Source organism: Ambystoma mexicanum, chromosome 2q, assembly GCF_040938575.1.
Source record: "Ambystoma mexicanum isolate Mex_15411 chromosome 2q, UKY_AmexF1_1, whole genome shotgun sequence".
NCBI lineage: Eukaryota > Metazoa > Chordata > Amphibia > Caudata > Ambystomatidae > Ambystoma > Ambystoma mexicanum.
The window spans coordinates 140,862,411-140,882,434 of record NC_090924.1 but is presented as its reverse complement, the minus strand read 5'-3'; the positions used below and the strand labels follow the sequence as shown (position 1 = coordinate 140,882,434).

General features: G+C 44.8%; 1 protein-coding gene across 1 annotated transcript in view; it reads right to left on the bottom strand.

The window, feature by feature from the left end:
• The window catches only part of XYLT1 (xylosyltransferase 1), a 969,342-nt gene that overhangs the window by 495,870 nt on the left and 453,448 nt on the right, over positions 1 to 20,024 (bottom strand). Inside the window, exons 3-4 of the mRNA XM_069647050.1 lie at positions 4,432 to 4,604; positions 3,397 to 3,599 (exon numbers count right to left, since the gene is read on the bottom strand). Of these exons, the coding sequence (XP_069503151.1) occupies positions 3,397 to 3,599; positions 4,432 to 4,604 (376 nt within the window). The remainder of the gene's footprint in view (positions 1 to 3,396; positions 3,600 to 4,431; positions 4,605 to 20,024) is intronic.

Here is a 20,024-nt window from a genome sequence, read left to right as displayed (position 1 = left end):
TGAATATTACCTATACAAATTGCTGTTTGAATGAAGATTGTGGAAGTTGAAACGAGACGGGCGATCGCATCGCATCACATCGCTGATGATTTCCTAATGTTTCCCCGTTTTTTGTACTTGTCATTAAACGGACCTCCCTTTGCCAAACCATTGAGTTGTCCTTATTGATGGGTGGTGGTGCAGCTATCTCATCTTAAAGTACTTGAGGGTGAGCTCTGATCCCATGGGCCCGTCAGAGGCCGCTCCACCCTCTTTTACACACTGACATGTGATTCCTATAAACAAAATCCCTATGTCAATATAATAATTACTCTGAAAGTAGTATTGTTGCTCAATTTCACATATACATATCAAAATGACATTTTTTTATCTCAGTATGGTGGCTACCTGGAACCAGGAGCACATGTCAATCAGTGAACTCATTTTCCAAATCCAATACCACTTGGTAATAGACAATTTGCCCACATTATATATATCTATTAGCTACATACATTTAGAACTGCTGCCTATAGACAATAACAAACAACAATTGTTCATCCTTGTATGGTGACTACTTGTATCTTCAAATTAGCAGACTAGTTTTTTCTTAAACAATCCCACATTTCAATGCACACTCAATATATGAATGGCACGACAATCATGTTAACCACCTTTGGCTCCAGCCTACATGAGGACCAATGGGAACTGGCTCTTTACCTAAGCATGTGGAGACATGGGGGATGGCCCTGCTTCGAGCCTCCTCATTGGCTGAGGGGCTGCCACCACCCCCCGCTGGGGACAAAGGCCGTGGAATCCTGACAGAGGGATTCCCGGCCGGGTAGGGACCTGGCGAGAGCTAATCAGAATGCTTGTTGCATTCTGATTGTCTCTCGCCGGGGTACTAATAGTAATTAATATTAGATTGAGTTCTTGCCCAGTGGTGCCCAGATCCTCGTAAAACCAACATTGAGTCCACTAAATAGGGTAATATGCATTAACTCACTCACAGAATCTTGCATGCAGTGATCTACTGGATACCTTTTCTACTGAAACCAATGACTACCTTGGGCCATAGCACCCTGGATTACCACAGTCATCCTTGTCAAAGAGTGGATTTAATAAATATTTCTACCAGCCCGTTGGTACACATAAGCATATACAGATTGCATTGCATGGAAGTCATTGTTCAACAATGGGACCCAGAATGTAGCATAGCATTATAGATAGCTATTGGGCACAAGTCACGGCTAGTACTGTTGTGACCCTGTGCGTTCGAGAGAGCTAGCATAATTTTGTTGTATGGCATATTATACTGTTTCCCACTTTGCTCTGGCAGCACGGAGCCACTCTCTTTGGGAACATGCATTTTGCCTGCACAACCTGCCCTGTACAATATTTCGAGAAGTGTTTAACCCGTCACACTCTGATGTATTGGAATGTAGGCTTTTTTGTTCTCAATATCAGAGTTACCAGCCATCACGAAGGCCCAGAATTGAGCATGGTCTCTATCCTTGATGGCATTGTTCAACATTCCTAAAACTACTCTACATACGTAGCGCTGGGCCGGACAATAGTATTGTCACCTACATCTTTTACATGCAATGTAATTAGGTGTACTTTTCTCAGCTTTTAATTTTTCAGAAGTTCCAACTCAATCTCCTTATTGCTGTTATTTAACCAATCCCCTTCCCGCAGACCTATCTTGCAGGTGGGATAGACTTTCTCAGTGGACACTAGATTATTAACATCCTCGAGTATATTGTAACACGGTTCCACCATTACACGCGGGTCTGCGGAAATTAGGATTAGCTCAACTTGAACCTGGAGAATGTCTTTGCATGATGACCATTTGGACATGAACGGATGTTTAAACAACATGAGTGGGCATCTGCTCTCGGACATGGCACTATGTGTCTCTTTTTTTATAGGTCTTTTCAGCACAACAAATCCTACAGAAGAGAACACCAGTAGTGTGTTCGGATTGCTTTTGAATCATTCCCTTGATCGCCACATCCCCAATACATGAACAGTTTTGCAACTTTACCCCAAACACCAATGATGCTACTTTTCCTAGACCCACCCTTTCAAAGGACTTTTCTGAGATAGTCTAAAGTAATGTTACCATTGTCTGCTGTAGAGACACCAAATGCTCGGAATCAAAGAGCACACAACCTTGCCGATTCCTTCTACCATCCGATAGTAATGCTGGAAGGACCGCAAATGTAACATACACCTTCTGGTCAACATGTCTAAAGTTGTGTCAACTTAACAAAGGTTTCGGCTTGTGCAATGTTGGCTGTCCAAGCCATCTGTAAATAGGAAAAGGCTGCAGGACCCACGAGCAAGCCTGCCAGCTCATAGGTTTGATATTGGTAGATTTTATTTATATATTTATTTATTTATTTATTTATTTATTTATTTATTTATTCACATTTGTTAAGCGCACATCAGACCGAAGACATCGTGGCGCTGATATGCTACATGTACACTGGATGTTTATATGAAATGCATAAGAGAGATACGTTATAATTGTGGTTTATGTCGGCAGTGCAAAGTCACTTTTCAGCAGTGCAAAGTCACTCTGAACCATGCAAAAACGTCCATGAATCGGGAGCTTAATGTCTATGGAGAAAGGCATCCCGCCAAAATGTATATCCTTTTGTGCTGAATTGTTTAGAAAGTGAGGTATTTTTTTTTCAAATTAAATATTATATTTGGAAGACCCTGCACATTATCGAAGTTGGAAATATTCCTAGGGACTTTTTTTGTGTCTAAAGAACAAAGAAGACATGCACATTGACTAGAGATGGGATATAGTGTGCCTTTCCTGCAACTGGGCCAACCAGGCACATGTTACGAATGTCAGCAAGAGAGGGCATATCTGATTGCATCCTCTCTTTGTGAATATGGAATGGGCTCAGCGATGAATTATGCAGACTTCAAGGCACCCACCAACATGGTCATTTTGCGAAAGAGTCAAAGTTGTAGTAGTGCAAAGTTTTCTTAATAAAATGTAACAGAAACTTGCAGGATCCAACATGAACAACCTGTCTTGAGTTGTACACAGTAAAACCAAAAAAGTGATGGATGGAAGGTTTTAAATTAATCTAAACCACTTGCATTGCTCTGGGCAACCTTGCACTCTAGCGTTGTTTAGCCCGTCTGCGCCATTCCAAAAGGAACACAGCCATATGCAAATCATTCAGGCTCTGCCACCAATGGGAGCAGCCCTGCCCGAACTGCTAGGACAGGCCCCCTTTGCACGGAAACACGAGCAACCCCAGACATGTTTCAGCCTTGTAGAGTTGGACACAGAGCAACATATCACTTTTACACATATCTCTTGTCACTGAACTAATTCATTTATGGAGCGGCAGAAGAAATGTTTATGCGTGGACTCACGCATGTATTCTATACCTGATCGGATAATCAGCAGCACTCAGGTTGATGAAGAAGTCCCAGCTCCAGTCCTTCATCTCAAGTAAATCCGTCATACTTTGAAGATACGTAGAAAGAAGGCTGGCTCCTCCCCAGATGGTCGACATTCGCCATGGCGTCACCCGGACATTTGGGTATTTTTTTGCAAATTGCAGCACTTCTCTATGTAGATAATTTGAGCGCTATTAGAGAAAAAAAAACACACACAAGCACATAAGGTTATCTGGCCTGTCATCTTTAGAAAAGTGCACTTATGCAATGACCAAATGGTGTGCAGTATTTTATTTGTGTGTGTTTTGTGTACACCACTTAAATCAGGTGAGGCCATTTTAAAGCACTATCGAAAAAGACTAAAGAACATTCTAATAAAAAAGTTCTGATCCATATGGAGCAGAGAAGTAATGGGCCTTCAGCGCTCTGATGAGCTTCACTCGCTCAGCTTAATTTCTGAAAATTAAAGGAAGCGCATTCCAGTAACAGTTGTGGAGGCTCCAAGAAATGGGCACTGCTCTTTCTTCCTCCTTAAGAAATCTTGTTCTAACATTTCTCATGGAGTGAGAGCAGGAAATAATGAAATTAAGGAAGCCGGAGGCCAGCGGTATGCAACCTGCCCCTCTCCAGATGTTTCGGACAATGACTCCCACAATCTTTCACCATTGACTACGCAGAGAGGGCTGATGGGAGTTGTAGTCTGCAAGTGGAAGAGCCCTGCACATGGCACACATTGTTATCTTACTCACCCTAGGTTTTACTGAAACTATAGCAGCCTCTGGAAAAATCATGGCTCTATGGATAAGAATGATCTCAACCGGAGAGGGAAGTATGTTAAGTGAGTTGCTATGAAAAACAATACTAAACAAAACGTGCAAAAACAAAACGCTACATCCATTCCCAAAAAGTAGGATGACAGCAACCTTTTGCAAAAAAATAGAAAAACGAGATGAAGATAAGGCCACAGAATGAACTGAACCAGGCACTCTGTGCAGACAATGTAACAATACGCGAGGTGTTTACCTTGTCACAGTGGATGTAGTAGAAATGATCTTTGTGGTAAATGGCTTTGAACATGCGCTGGAGCTGGCGCGATGCCCTTCCATGGACGACCAGGACGAAGACAATGCGGACGGGCTTGGCTGGAATGTACTCCACGGAGTCCTCGTCCCACTGCACGTTGTTGTTTGCTTTGCCTGCGAAAAGAAGAACAGGGGAACATTTATATGTGCACCAGGACAAAGCCAGCCACTTATAATGACTCCCTAGTGTTTGGGCGTCATGCATATGTGCCCGCCCAATACAGGACAAAGGAAACACTGGCATCCTCTAAAAATCTGTTATTATCTATTCAGACAAGAGCTGCTGGCTGTAACACGTAATAGGCGGTCAAGTTGTGTATCCCTCCAATACGTTGATTGACTGCATGCAATACATATGGCAATATCTCACATGGAACATTGTGTTGTAGTTTCAGAGATATGCAGTGCTTATAACGAACACAAATAACGAAACACTTTTTTACCGACACCTAAATTACAAAAAAAAGGTTGAATGTTTTAGTAAAAGTAAATATGGGAGGTGGGTTAAGGGATTGAAAGGGGTGGAGGTAGTTGTGGGAGGGTAAAAAGGCACTGGAAACAGGGCGTTTAGGGGGAGATCCCCCCAAAGTCAATCCCATAAAAAATAAAAAAAGTGTGTAGTTATTTTGGGTGTCGTAAAGACAAGGAACCAGTCTCAGATGCGGCATAAATGACTAAGTCACACCTGCACACTTTCCACCCGAGGAATGAGGTTTCCTTGATATGATATTATCAGGCAGGTAGATTGTTACATCGCATGTCATCGCACAGCGCACACGCCGATGCAACGCAGGGAAGATGGTGTGGCTTTAACTTAAGCTTCACAGCTAGACCAGAACATGCCCACATAAAAGATTACTTTTTTCGGCTTTCAAAAAGAAAATTGGTTTTCCACAAAGTAAAAAACCGTTAGCAAATTAATCTTCAATTGTCCCACTAGGACATGATATCATTGGATTCCTGTTAATTAAATCTACAGCATTCTGCAGGTTTACAACTCAAATGGCGAATTTATTTAGACCCGGTTCTATGATACAAGAGAGTTTAAGAGCTTAACAGCGTCTTCTACATCTTGAGCGACGAATAGCATAGTTATTAAACTAATAACTGCTCCCTAATGTTTTCTTCTACACACAATCAACAGTAATTGTTTCATCAAGACTCCTTGGATCCCCGTGTAACTTTCCTAGGCACACCGTTGGCTGTTTGTATTGCAAATTCAATTAGTTCTACAGAAACAAATACCTTACTTCAAGAAACATATATATTCTATTAATGCACTGTTTCATCAGGGCAACAGATCAGAATTTGATAAACTGTGCCCTGATGTAAACATTGCATTGATAGATGTTTTTTGATCCCAATGCTATTTGCACTTGCACGGATGCAAAGTTTCTGTAATATGGCCGCTGGTCTTTCCCTTCGCTGAGGATGTAATCACACACCCACATTCAATGACTAATCATGACTGCGTTCCTGAAAATACATTTATCATTACAGACACAATGTAACTCAAACTCTTTTATGTCAGCGCAGTAAGTTCGGTCTACCTGTTGGATCATCAGGCATTACAAAGCCCACAGACATGACGCCCTTCCCTCACCCGGCCACATCACTGCACCCAACATATCACTGGATGCCACCGGGAGGGGCACAATACGTTAACACTCGGACAAGACTTGGCAGCGTGACACCACTAAGTGGTGATCTCGTGCATCCTAAAAGCTCTCCATATAGTATACTATAATATACTAGTATTGCCTGCATAGCTACCCAATTCCACAGACAAGCACAGTTCCAGAAGACATGACATCACAAGACTAGAAGCTACAAAAATGAGAAGACCCAACCACTATCCTTTTCTTGTCACCGGCCAACACTGTTAATGAAAATGTAACCAGATAACCGAATACCCCAATAAAACCTTTCTGATCAAGACATTCCTCACTGAGCATAGAGGAGCATAGAGCACCTGGAATACCCATTGCCCATACACATCTTTGGGGGACCACCATACTAGCTAAGCGTCTGCTTGTTTGACCAAAAGGCACTATGTAAAGTGCTCCATTGATTTCCAGGCAGAATTGAAAATGGAGGGGGGCATAGAGAAAGCCCAGAAAATGATGAAGGGGAATATGGTGGGTATGCCGACCGATAAAGATGGCTCGTGGGGCAAGGAAGTAGGGAGGAGACCTAGAACTGTGCCAGAAATGTATCGGGAGGGAGTGTGTACAGAGTAGTCCTGCAACCATCATTATAGGTGTTGGGGAGGATGAGGAAGGGGGAAGGATATCCCCAGAGCCCGCCCTGAAGGGAAAAGACAGAGTGACGGGAAGCACCAGAAGAAGCCCATGACTTGATGGGTACAGGAAGGAGGGCTAGTATGGACGTTGGAAGGTAAAACATTTTATTGTGTTATGTTTTTAATGCAATAATACTACAGATTTTTTTTTCATGTGCATACCTTTGACAAAATAAATGGAATGCACTTTGAGTAACAATGCTAATTTATGATTTCGCGTGATCTCAATGTCACTTGGCCTAGTAAAATCGTTGTCTCTGTCCTCCCTCTGTTCCCTCTTCCTTGCCTCGTTGCGCCTGTGTATGAATCATTACTTGACTGGTGTGTGTCCTTTTGCCTGTTTGCGTCGCAACACGCAAACTCATAGATTTAGAAGGGCCGATTCCCAAAAAATAGAGTAAATGAAAGGGGCGCAGAGAATGCACACATTTAATTTGCGCTATTTTTAGAAATACACCGGTCTCCTTATTCTCAAAGGCGACCTGCGCATTTCAAGAGGGGATGAACAGTGCCACAAAGATAAGCTGTCTGCCCCTTTGCATACATAAGTGTCGAGCGCATGCTCCCGACACCAATGTGTGACAGGCTTCCAGGCGCAGTTCTCCGACAGGCCGTTAAGGGGCTGTCTTGTTGAAATAACAAAAAATCAAGTATTTTAAACAACGTTTGGGTATGGAAATGCTAGTTTGACAACCGCGGTTAAACACGTTGCTGCCATACTTCAAAAACAAACCATGGCAGATCAGATCCTGCCACGATTTGCGCCTCTGCGTGCACATGGGGATGACCACCATTTCTGGCCATTTTGAAACGCACGTCCCAGATGAGAATTCATGATGCACTTTAAAATGCTCAGAAACGCCCCATTCTCTGTGCAAATGTACAAGGGGCAAAAAAGTGCTTTGGAAGGTGCGAATGTAAGGTGCACGCCTTCAGATGCACTTTGTGAATTGAGCACCCACTTTTTTGGGCACAATTGAGGTCATGCGCTAGTTAGTGCATCTCCTGACTTGAGAATCTGGCCCAGTGTGTTCCTGTAAGAAAAAAGCTCTGACTGACAGATGTGTGCGTCTCCTGGAATTCATGTGAGCAGGGCCATACCTACACGTACAGCAATTGAGGATGGACACAAACAACATGTAATAATGTGCCATGCACATCAGTGTTTTCATGATCATGTATCACAGACATCAGGGGGGAGGCTTGACAATGTATCATCCATTTCAAGGGTGTGGGTGGACAACGTTTCCTGCGATTCAGGGGATGGACCTGACAGCAGAGATTGGGCTCTAGAAGGCGTGACCTGATTATGCACCAAGCACTTAAAGTGCATGGCCTGACCTGCACTTTAATGGGCGCTTTAATAATATGTATCCAGATTAAAACCCATTCCTAGCGGCGAAGTGATGAATGTTTGCTTTGCTGTCATTCTCCTGTAGGATGAGGTTCTGCCCTCTGATAACTTTGCCGCTGCCCTCTGATTTTGATTAAACTCCTGTGTTTGCTTGAGCCTCTTCTCGATTGCTGAACGCTGTGTGGCTCCTGGATGGAATACCAATGACAGGAGCAGTTTGCAGGGCAGTGGAGGTGGAGGCTTATATAACAAAGATAAAAGGAACACAGAATAGGGTACAATGTTTTTAGCACACAGTTTGACACAAAGAGGTACCCGGATTTCAATACAAATCTATGGTATGTGAAAAAAGACATGACACCTTTTTGTTTTCTTGTTAGAAAGGACTAATAAGTGATTGATTGATTGATATTTTATTTCTATTGCGCTCGTACACAAGTGTTTCAGAGCGCGACAAGGCAAGGGAGGGGAACAGGGGAGAACAAAACAGCGATCTTACTAGGCCCAGTGACATTGAGAGCGCGGAAGTGCATGGGAGAGGGGGAGGGGAAAAGTGCATGGAAGGAGGGAGAAGTGGAAAGTGCGAAGCAGAGGGGAAGCAGATAAATAACAATAAATAAATAATAAAGGCAACAAACAGTGGTAATGCAGCCAGCAATTTTCAAGTGCTAGGTTTAAGGCAGCAGACAGGGTAGGTCTGATAAGTGCAGGAAGAAAAGGGGGGGTTGTATGGGTACAGATACTGACCCCAGTGCAAGGGGTGGCCCGGAGGCAGTGCGGGAGGGTGGCAGGGTGAGCAGGTACCTGGGCCTGAACGACTGAGTGTGGCCAGGTGTACAGTGCCAAGAGAGAACAGATCAGCAGGGGAAGGGGGAGCGAAGGCAGAAGAAAAGACGAAGGGCTAGAGGTGCTTCCGGAACCGGAGATGGTTCTCCTCAAGTTTTAGAGTGGCAGGGAGGCTGTTCCAGAGGGAGGCCCCAGCCGAAGACAGTAAAGTGATAGGGCACTTCCATGCATGTATTGCAGGCAATTAGGTGTATGTTTCAGAGACCACCATGGATTGCATCACAGTTTTTCATAGTAATTGCTAAACGGTGTTTGTTTTACTGTTTTAGAGACTAACTCAGATGGACTGAATGAACACAGATATTTTAGGTTATGTCATGCTATAATCAATAACAATTTTTCCTAATATACAGTGCTACAAACCCTCGGGCATCTGAGCGCTGCTTATTATTACCCACGGTGTATGGTGCTCATTTTTCAACTTCAGAAGGATGAAAGGCTGAGTCTGGCCCTGCCGGTAATCAAACCTGCATCAGCAGGCTCTGCACGGATGTCAAAGTGAGCGCTCAACTCGCTGTGCTACCTGACCAGCTATATGTTAACTTGCATTTGTATTGTGCCTCCTGCCATAAGTTATGACATCGAGGCACTTTTCAGAGAGGCAAATGAGGAGTATGATTGAGCATGCAGTAGTGGTTAGGGAGGAGCGAAGTCACTTTTCAGAGAGACAAAGGTGGAGTATGATTGAGCATGCAGTAGTGGTTAGGGAGGAGCGAAGTCACTTTTCAGAGAGGCAAAAGAGGAGTATGATTGAGCATGCAGTAGTGGTTAGGGAGGAGCGAAGTCACTTTTCAGAGAGGCAAAGGAGAAGTATGATTGAGCATGCAGTAGCGGTTAGGGAGGAGCGAAGTCACTTTTCAGAGGGGCAAAGGAGGAGTATGATTGAGCATGCAGTAGCGGTTAGGGAGGAGCGAAGTCACTTTTCAGAGAGGCAAAGGAGGAGTATGATTGAGCATGCAGTAGTGGTTAGGGAGGAGCGAAGTCACTTTTCAGAGGGGCAAAGGAGGTGTATGATTGAGCATGCAGTAGTGGTTAGGGAGGAGCGAAGTCAGGTAGGTGGATAGTTGGCAGTACACAGACTTCAAAGCAAAAAAAGGGCATCCGAAGGTGCGAATCTAAGGTGCACACCTTCAGCTGCACTTGAATTGAGCACCCATTTTTTTGGTCACAATTGAGGTCATGCGCTAGTTAGCACATCTCCTGACTTGTGCCAAAAATGTTTTGAGAATCTGGCACAGTGTGTTCTTGTAAGAAAAAGCTCTGACTGGACAGATGTGTGCATCTCCTGGAATTCATGTGAGCAGGGCCATGCCTACCCAGACCATAACTCAGGATGGACACAAACAACATACATGTGCCATTCACATCAGTGTGTTCATGATCATGTATCACAAACATCAAGGGTGAGGCTTGACAATGTACCATCCATTTCAAGGGTGTGGGTGGTCAACTGAGCTTGGATAATGGAGCTTGCTCAAAGAACAACTTGAACAACATGTAGAATATACTGCCCTATTATTTACATTTAGCTGTGAGTAAACTACTTGAGTCAAGCCCTGCAAAGAGGTTCAATGGGAATAACAGGTTACTCACTGGTGATTTCTTTATATAGTAAATAACTTTTTCAAATGAGGTGAAAGAAAAGCCAGAGCATGTTGCCGCCCGGCTGTGAATTTAAAGTCCTGATCCATGACCATATTAATTATAGGTGTTCTTGTTGAAACACATAATCACTTGTGTTCCGCTACCTTTTATGCGGCTGGAGAACCTGAACTTTTCCATTGTGATCTCTTCCTAACTCTCACAGCAATACATGGGGACTGCCCAATGGGTTTCATGCGGGTCTCTGGAGTCAGACATAAGAAGGGCCCCAGAAAAGGAGCTGGAAAAGGTTTTGACAAGAACACATTACAGGTCATCATCTCCCCTGGGAGGAAGAAGGGGCCTGATAATAGGAACTACTGTTGTAATGGATGATGGATATTCATAGCACTTGTTTGAAGTACCAACAATCTTAGTTTGAGATAGATTGGGATTTTCTTCCAAATACCCACCTGTAGGCTGCTAACATAGTGAAGCCAAGCCAACATTGTTGAGGGGATAGGAAGAACGTTCAAGCGATTTGAGGTGTCTCTGGAGAGAAACAAAGAAGTGCTCCTTGAAGCCAAAGTGCTGATTCTTCAAGGCATTTTGATGGAAACACATGAGCAGTTGGAACATGATATCAACCGTGTTGGTGCAATGACATGTACTGCACACAGAGATCAGCAGAAGAGCTGCTTGAAGCCAAGGAGATGGTGCTTCTAAGTGCTGCGGTGGAAACACAGGAAGAGCTGGTGTTTAGTAACTAACAATTGTGTTGGCGCTATGACATCAATTGCACAGGATGACTTTGTAGAAAGAAAAATCTGAGATGACATTCCAAAGCAACCATGAGAGTGATCAAGAAAAACAAGTCAGGCCTGCCCTAGAACATCAACACCTCTTACGGTAACCTCAAATGAAGCAAATACAAGACCCACGTTACCTAGAGGCTCCTATAGTCTTGCCTGACTACAGGCAGCATCTCTTCCGTGCCCTGTATACATTTGAGCATGACTGACACCTAGAACATTCGTCACCTTAGGCTACCAAGCAGCTAGCCCACATTAGTTATGCAATGCCACACTAAATCCCACATGTCTGGTCGTATCTCGGTTTTGCAGCACTGACAAGAACTAGATAACATCTGTTCTCAATTGTGAAGGACGCCTGCCTGGACTGAAGGCTCTGCGATAATTCTGTGCACGGAACAATAGCGCGGCCTGCTCTGGCGCATCCGCATGTCAGCCTTTTCACCCACACACCCACTGTACCTTTGAATGTCGTTATATTTCAGCTGCCACTGGCCCACACATACCCACGCCACTGCAACCTGTGCATGAAGGCAGACACTCATAGGGACGGACACAGGCGCGCGCACGCGCGCACACACACACACACACACACACACACACACACACACACACCTACCTTTGATACTCCCTACCAATAAGCCAATTGAAATCAGTAATTTAAAGAAGTGTATTATCTTAATTTTTAGAGGATTTTCACATTAAAAATATCAATATAATTTAGAAAATGACCACTGTTTTCCTACGAATATTTATCTTGTACTCCCTAATCGCATAACTATTGGACATTTGATTTTCAGAACAAAATATAAGATAAGTGTTACTCTATACAGGCTTACATCGTGCCTTTTTTTACATATTATCTATGTCTCCTAGCGTTCCTACCTTTCATAGCATAACATCATATTCTCCTAGGTATACACTCACTGCAATCTTTAGCAGGGCACGTTTGCCAAGTACAGCTCTGCTCACCATTTGTGGAGCGACCACAACATGATACCCCTTGTTATGATCACACAAACACAAGGCTTATGAATCACAAAGGACAAGACATTTTACTCAGGATAAACTGTAGAACAATCAACCTAGAGGAACTTGGAACAATCATGGAGAATGCCAAGCCATGCCCATGAGAATCAGAGCCCCCTCCCTACAGAAAAGATACAGATGCTCTAGAACTGGATATCAGAGGCACTGGGAATGCTACCACTATTGGAACATAGCACCCTTTCAGAATAAAAGGCAGCAGAGTGGTGGTCCACCTGCCTGCTTTAAACCCTGAATATCACAAACAAGACATTAGACCGAGCTTGAAAGGAACATTGAAACCATCAAGACAAGGCCGCATATCAGCAACATATTTGACACTACAAAGCAGCAACATTATAGGCCAAGAAACAACACTACACAGAACACATTAGAAAAGCAGCTCACCTGGAGAAAGAAATGCTCAAAATCACATAATCAAAGAAATGAGAAACACTACCAACTGCAACAAAACAGCCAAACCCTACTTGAGACTTTGAGATTCCATCACCAACCAAGCCAAGACCAAAACAAAGTACAAATCATCTTGCAAAAACGTAGGTACATCAAGGACAGACAGAAATGAAGACATTCCTCACAACAATCCCATCATAACACAGTCACTCATCCAATTACAGCCTATCATTGAAGTAGACTTCAGCAAACTGGTGTTAGAAAGTAACAAAGACAGCTCCACAGGTGACCCACGCTCTGCGCTCTAACATCTATAAAGACATCTGTACTAAAGACAATTCAGAACTCTATTTTCAGACACTGGTGAACTCTTCACTGTAAAAGGAGAAGTATATAAATCTGTGAAGTTGTCTTCATTAAATCACTACACAAAAATATCACTCGAAATGCAGAAGTCCCCACTACAAACAGACTAATCAATACAATATCATACCCAGTTTACATCCGCGAGATCCACACATACAAACAACATCCTAGATCAAGCACAAGAATATTTGAGACCAAGGAGGGAAATGGAGTTGGCACTGATATCCTGTTGGGATGATCTTAAAATGATTGCAGACTATAACTTCCCCTGTGCCCTCACGCTCATAGATATCTCCACAGCTATTGATACCACCAAGCAAAGAACATTAGTAAGGAGAGTGGAAGGAGCAAGAATGTGAAACAAAAAGCTACAATCAATGAGGTCTTTCCTCACAGAGAGAGCAGAGATCACCTGGTTTGCCCCTTTAATTTCTGAATGCAAAATAACTTGTTGAGTTATACAGGTGTTGAGCCTATCACCCCATATTTTCAATATATATAGGACCCCATTTATGAGGCTTATCAAAACACACAAACTCAGATGTTACAATTGCACAAGTGGCACAGAAAGAGATTTCTAAATTACCAGCCGCAATGACACGAAGACTGCCTCAACAAATGAACAAGTAGTTGACGTCTAACCACCTAAAACTCTACTTGGTCAAAAAGGGAATCATGATTGTTTCACTCCATGCCACAACAGAAGCATCTCTACTTTGGCACACAACAATGCCAAAGGTTATCAATTATGTTGGGCTCCTTATTATTTATTTATTTTACATTACTTCCGATAAGCACGAAAGGTGGTATAGAGAAGACGGACAGGGTTGGTTATGCAGTAGTGACACAGGTGGGTGCAAACCTCTGGAGTGTGGAGGTTTGCACCCACCTGTGTCACTACTGCATAACCAACCCTGTCCGTCTTCTCTATACCACCTTTCGTGCTTATCGGAAGTAATGTAAAATAAATTGTACAGATACTTACCTCTTCCTGTGTGATTATAGAATAAACACACACGCTTAGCACCTCTGTGTCTCTGTTTTGGATCTCCCCATCCTGATTATTTTTGTTTATTATACGTATACCCACCTGGGTAAATCGGGACCTAGCCAGGTGCCCTAAAGATTTAAATATATGGATGTACTATTCGACAAACCATGTATCGCTGCACTACTTACCTATGCCTACTTCTATGCTATATTTATTGACTGTTATATAATCACTGTATGCAATTTATGTAACCATTGCTTTCAAGATATGCGCCTGGTAGCCTCCGGGCCTGGTTTGCGCTATACAAATAAATAAATACAAATACAAATACATTTATATGACAGCCATTTAAATTTGCCATAAGCACTTCATAATGTAAAAGTACATCGCAAAACCTATTAATTAACCAATGGGCCTCATTACGACCCAGGCGGTAAGTTAGCAAAGTCCCACATATTTCTCTATTTTCATGTCTGGCACAATGATTTATCGGTACTAGCCCATTTGCTCACATGCCCATTTGTTGGGCCCATTTGTATTGTACATTTTGCAACAGGTGCAGATGGGGGTTAGGTTTAGGGAAATATTAAGGTGGGGGCCGTGGGAGTAGCAAGTGCAAGTGGTCTGACCACGCTTTGTTTTGCAGTGAAATATGTAAACATCGTAGAACCTTTGTATCTCTTTTGTGTCCTCTTGGAAAGCCTTAATTCTAAATGTGCCCATTTTGGGGGATTAAAGTCTGCAGGGTTAGGAAGACCAAAAGAGTCCCTGCTACCTGCCTGTGCCTTAGACTTGATGCACCGGGAAGATGTCCTTGACATAGTCAGAACACTAGCCATGTGGATGAAGAAGTGAGCACAACTGCACGAGAGAAACCTGGTAACTAGATTCTGTAGGCAGCAATTAAGCATACTCCCTCTGCAGAGTCTCAGAGCACACTGTGCCGAGCACTCAACTTACATTCAACGTCTCCAAGCACAATGTTAGGTCACTGCAAGTCATCCACAGGGCCCTATGGAAACCTGGAAACCGTTGGTTAATGTGCAAATGGTATTTGAAGACTTTTCATGTTCACCCTGGATTAGCTCTGCATTCTGCTTCCTCTTTTCCTGCAACTATCAGCTAAAGAGTACATTTCTAACATCTCTCTGTGGACTACACATTGTTCATGATATGTTAGCTATACCCATGTCAGCCCACCTAGTCTGTTATGAGTTGTCCTTGGCTGCTCGACCACATCTAGCAATAGGCCAGCATATTAAAGCTTATAGTAAACATTGTTTGCCTATTAAATAACCATTATTGTTAAATGATCATAACTTGATTCTGTGCACAGCATTTACACACACACACACAGTATAGAGGCATCAAGGAAAACAAGTGGGCTCCTAAAATTCTATGTAACTCCTCCTAGGACATCTTTAGTTCTGCTCGACCACAGCTACTACTAGGCCAGTAAGCCGACACACACACACAGGCAGAAGATAAGCTGCATACAAGCAAAATGTTCCAAAATCAGAAATATTCAAATTAATGTTTTCAGGAATGGTGTTTTAGTTTACCAGAACAGGACTTCTTTTTAATCATAACTACCTTCATGATAAATGCAGAGCATAATTCATCGATACGTAAACAGCTTTCAATTTGGCGCAAACATCAGGATCATAACATACTTGCACACAGCTGGTGTGACAGTGCAGATTGTTGCTTCCTTTACACAAAGCGAGTAGCCTCTATGGCCATTTTGGCCTGTGCACCTGACTTTTCAAGTACATGCTCTTTCGATCCTTGCCAGTCCTCTAAGCCGTTTCCTGGTCCCCCTCCTCACAACTCCCCTCCTCCCGCTTCCCAGGCCGCCCCATCCCCTAATTGGTCCAACCACCCCTTTAGACACCCTTTCAAGGCAGCCCTCTGCCCGGAAGCCCCCCTGGAAAAGGACCATGAGGCAAAGCACAGCTCCAGAAGAAACAGCTCCAGATGGTGCCTACCAGTGTCAGCTGTTGAAGCAGGCAGTCGTCAACCAGTAGCAACAGACAAAGTAGGTGTGTTGGGGATGGGGCACAGCAATCACTGTGCCCCCCTAAACTGGACCACCTCTCTCCTACCTTATCTCCCCCACCACCCATGAGCTTGAAGCCTGCATGATGTACCAATCTCTTTTTGGCAGCTGTTAACCCCATATATATCAAGTAAGCTGTCAACTGTATTGCCTCGCCATCTCTCACATCTAGATGGACTGTACCCTAACTGTGCTTGCCACTCCAGAAAGAATTGTGAATATTAGCTGGTGCCACATTTAGATAGAATTGTGAATATTAGCTTGTGTCACATCTAGACATGTTTGTGAATATTAGCTTGTGTCACATCTAGAAAGGATTTCTGAATATTAGCCTGTGCCACATTTAGATGAATTGTGAATATTAACTTGTGTCACATTTAGATAGGATTGTGAATATTAGTTTGTGTCATATCTAGACAGGATGTGTCAATATTAGCCTGTGCCACATTTAGATAGAATTGTGAATATTAACTTGTGTCACATTTAGATAGGATTGTGAATATTAGTTTTCATCATATCTAGACAGGATTTGTGAATATTAGCCTGTGGCACATCTGGACAGGATTGTGAATATTAGCTTGTGTCAGATCTAGACAGGATTTGTGAACATTAGCTTGCATCTCATCTAGAGAGGATTGTGAATATTAACTTGCATCACATCTGGACAGAAATGTGGAGATATTCACGTGCCACATCTAGAAAGCATTTCGACATTAGCAGGCATCCCATTTAGATAGCGATGCCACTCACCAACCCACTAAAAATCTTACCTTTCTGCATAAACCTCTCACACTCTAACCAAACACAATCTCACATCCACAGCACACCAAACCGTATGCACTTCCCTACACCGCAACAACAAAACAAATCACACAGACTCGCACAACAGAAAACAATGGCTATCAATAGCTATCAACGGAAAAACACACTTAAGCTCAGCCGAACTGAAGCTGTCAAAAGCACATCTCTGCTTTCTTACACTTTTCCGGCTCGGTCCCACTAACTCACCCCACCCCCTTTCCTTTTCAGATAATCCAGAGCACCAGGGCACCACTCTGGTGGTGATACTGTGCGGTATAAATGTCCTTTAACATTAAAATTAACAAATGTGCCACCAGGGACCATCATCCATTACCCTCTATAATATGTGTAAATTGGACACAACCTCTGAGTCAAAATCCCCTTAATCTGACCAATTGGTCAAAGAAGCCACAATATCAGTTTGCGTCTCACCCTTGAAACGTGCCTCAGATCCTCTGCAAGAAGCTTACTATGCCCTTGAACGAGCATCTTTGCAATTCCATTGCAAGTATGAGTAGCCCTGACAGGAAAAGTTGGATGTTTCGAATGCCCTTAAGTGAAATCACCAGAATTTGCTTGGAAGACAGCTGCTGTTTTGCAATATGCAATTCTTCACTTTGAAAATGTCTGGAACTGTAAACATACTTTTCGTCTATAAAAGAATTCTGAATTGTATGTCGAGTCTGAATGTTTGGGAGAGTGTTCCCAAATCATAGATGGACTGATCCAATTGCAGACAACACATAGAACATTTACAATGTCCATCAACATCCTTGGAAGAGACCTGATCTGTTGTTTGGAAATTAAAAACAGACTGTTTTCATTCTGCAGTAATGGCAAGTAGAATGCTACATTGTGTGCAATTCTGCAACTATGATTACACTTACCACCCATCATATCTTCCTGCAGAAGTGGAAGTGAGATGGAGAATCATGAACAGCAAAACATAACCTTCATTTCAATCTTGATTTCAGGTCCTGGCCAACTGATTGAGAATGATACATATCTGCGCATGCGCGCGTGACGCATGCGGACCTAATTGCACCAGCTCCTGGCGGCCGCTGCATATATCCTGCAATTTATCCCTCTTCTGCTGAATAGAAACACCCCAGCGGCACATAGGAGGTGGCGAACACGGCAAGGAAGCAGTCGCCGCATCCCCATGACGAATCGGAGCAGGGGGTGCGAGGATCAGCCTGAACTCGACAGGCGGGCGATCCGCGGCCATTGTGGCGTGGGTGAAGCGACCGCCCACCCCTCCCCCCTCTCCGCGACACGGCGAACGCTGGAGACTCTGGAAGCGTAGACGGAAGGCATACGCTCGGCTGGGCTGACCGCAAGACCCGGCAGGGACCCGCCGATACAGCCGGAGAACCAACGGCGGTCCCTGCACCTGCCCGACTCTGGTGAAATCAGTGGAGGGCAAGACCCGAAGCAACCAAGGCCATCCGCGACGACACCCTTCCCGGCCCAGGCAGCGCTGCAAGTGAGCGGACCCGGGAGGCATTAGTGAGGGGCGGGTGATACAACACACCATACCCCCTCCTCGGACGCCAACCCGCATATTTACTCGGGGCCCAGGCCCACATCATCTACCTCCCCCCTGGAGATCGAGGCCCTCCCCCCATCAGCGAGACTGCAACGCGCGAGGTCGAGCCGTAGCACAACAAGAAGGACCGTGTGCTGGGCTCCCCTGCTGATGGACGATATGCTGCACATGGGCCCAGCAACAATCAGGTACGCGTGTGAGTGAGACGGGGAATTGCCATATCTCCCCCCCACAGCCCCCTATACACTGGGGACAACGGTAATACGGCTCTCCCCACGTGGCTTATGCGCAGCGGAGCCGAATTCGAAGAGCGGCGGTGGGAGGCATCTCTCCCTACAAACAACTGAGCCACCCCCTGCCCACGGCGGGGCCCCCAGACGCTCTTCTCCCCCGCGGTGCAACGACCGCAACCAGGGAAGACACGCAGCAGAACGACCCTCACGGGGCACCACCACCACGGGGCTGAGTCCAGCCCACGCTGCACCCCTCCTCCCCACACGTCCGGCAGCTCCCGAGGAGAGGCCCATACTCATAGAGACTATGCTCCTCCTCACAAGGAAGCAACTACGGACACACCCCCCCCCCCCAGCAGACTCCTGACCCTCCAACTAGCGCACCAGACCAGCCAGAACAGGGGATCGGCTCTCACCAATCCACATTGCCCCGCTGAGGCCCGGGAGCGAAGACAGAGTGGTGAAAGATAGACGCCCAGCAAGCCCACCCCACCTTGGTTTCCACGTCAATCCCCGCTGGGCACCCACAAGACCCACCCGGGCCCAAATCCTCGCACAAGCTACCGACTCGGCCATGGGCAAGGACAAGGCCAAGAGACAGACCCTGCAGAGTAAAATGGACCTTTACACAGTGGAGGCCTCCCCTCGCCAGGGGACATAGAACTTGGCGGAAGCAGGTGACAGAGTGGAAACTCAGGACCCCCAATTCTCCCTGAATGACTTAATGAAGGCAATTGGGGACTCGAGAACATCGCTGGAACTCAAAATAGGTGGAGTCTCCGTGGAAGTGTCTCTCCTACGCCAAGCTCTCCGCAACCTATCGTCTAGGGTCAGAGAAGCGAACAAAGAGTGTCAGACACAGAAGAAAATGTACGCCAGCTGGAACAACAACTCGCCATAATTGCCCAAAAAGTCAACCAACTTGAATATCGAGCCGAAGACAGTGAGGGCAGGGCACGCCGCAATAACCTCAGGATTCTTGGGATCCCAGAGAAAGAGGAAGGCCCCAGTGTCGAACTTTTCCTGGAAGACTGGCTGACTCACATATTCGCCCCCAGGAAACTGTCGAAATTCTTCTCTATTGAAAGAGCACATAGGGTACTCACCGGGCGACCTGCCCCAGGTGCCCCGCCCAGAACTATAATTGCGCGCCTCCTCAACTACCGGGACCGGGACGCTATTCTACAAATGGCACGGGCC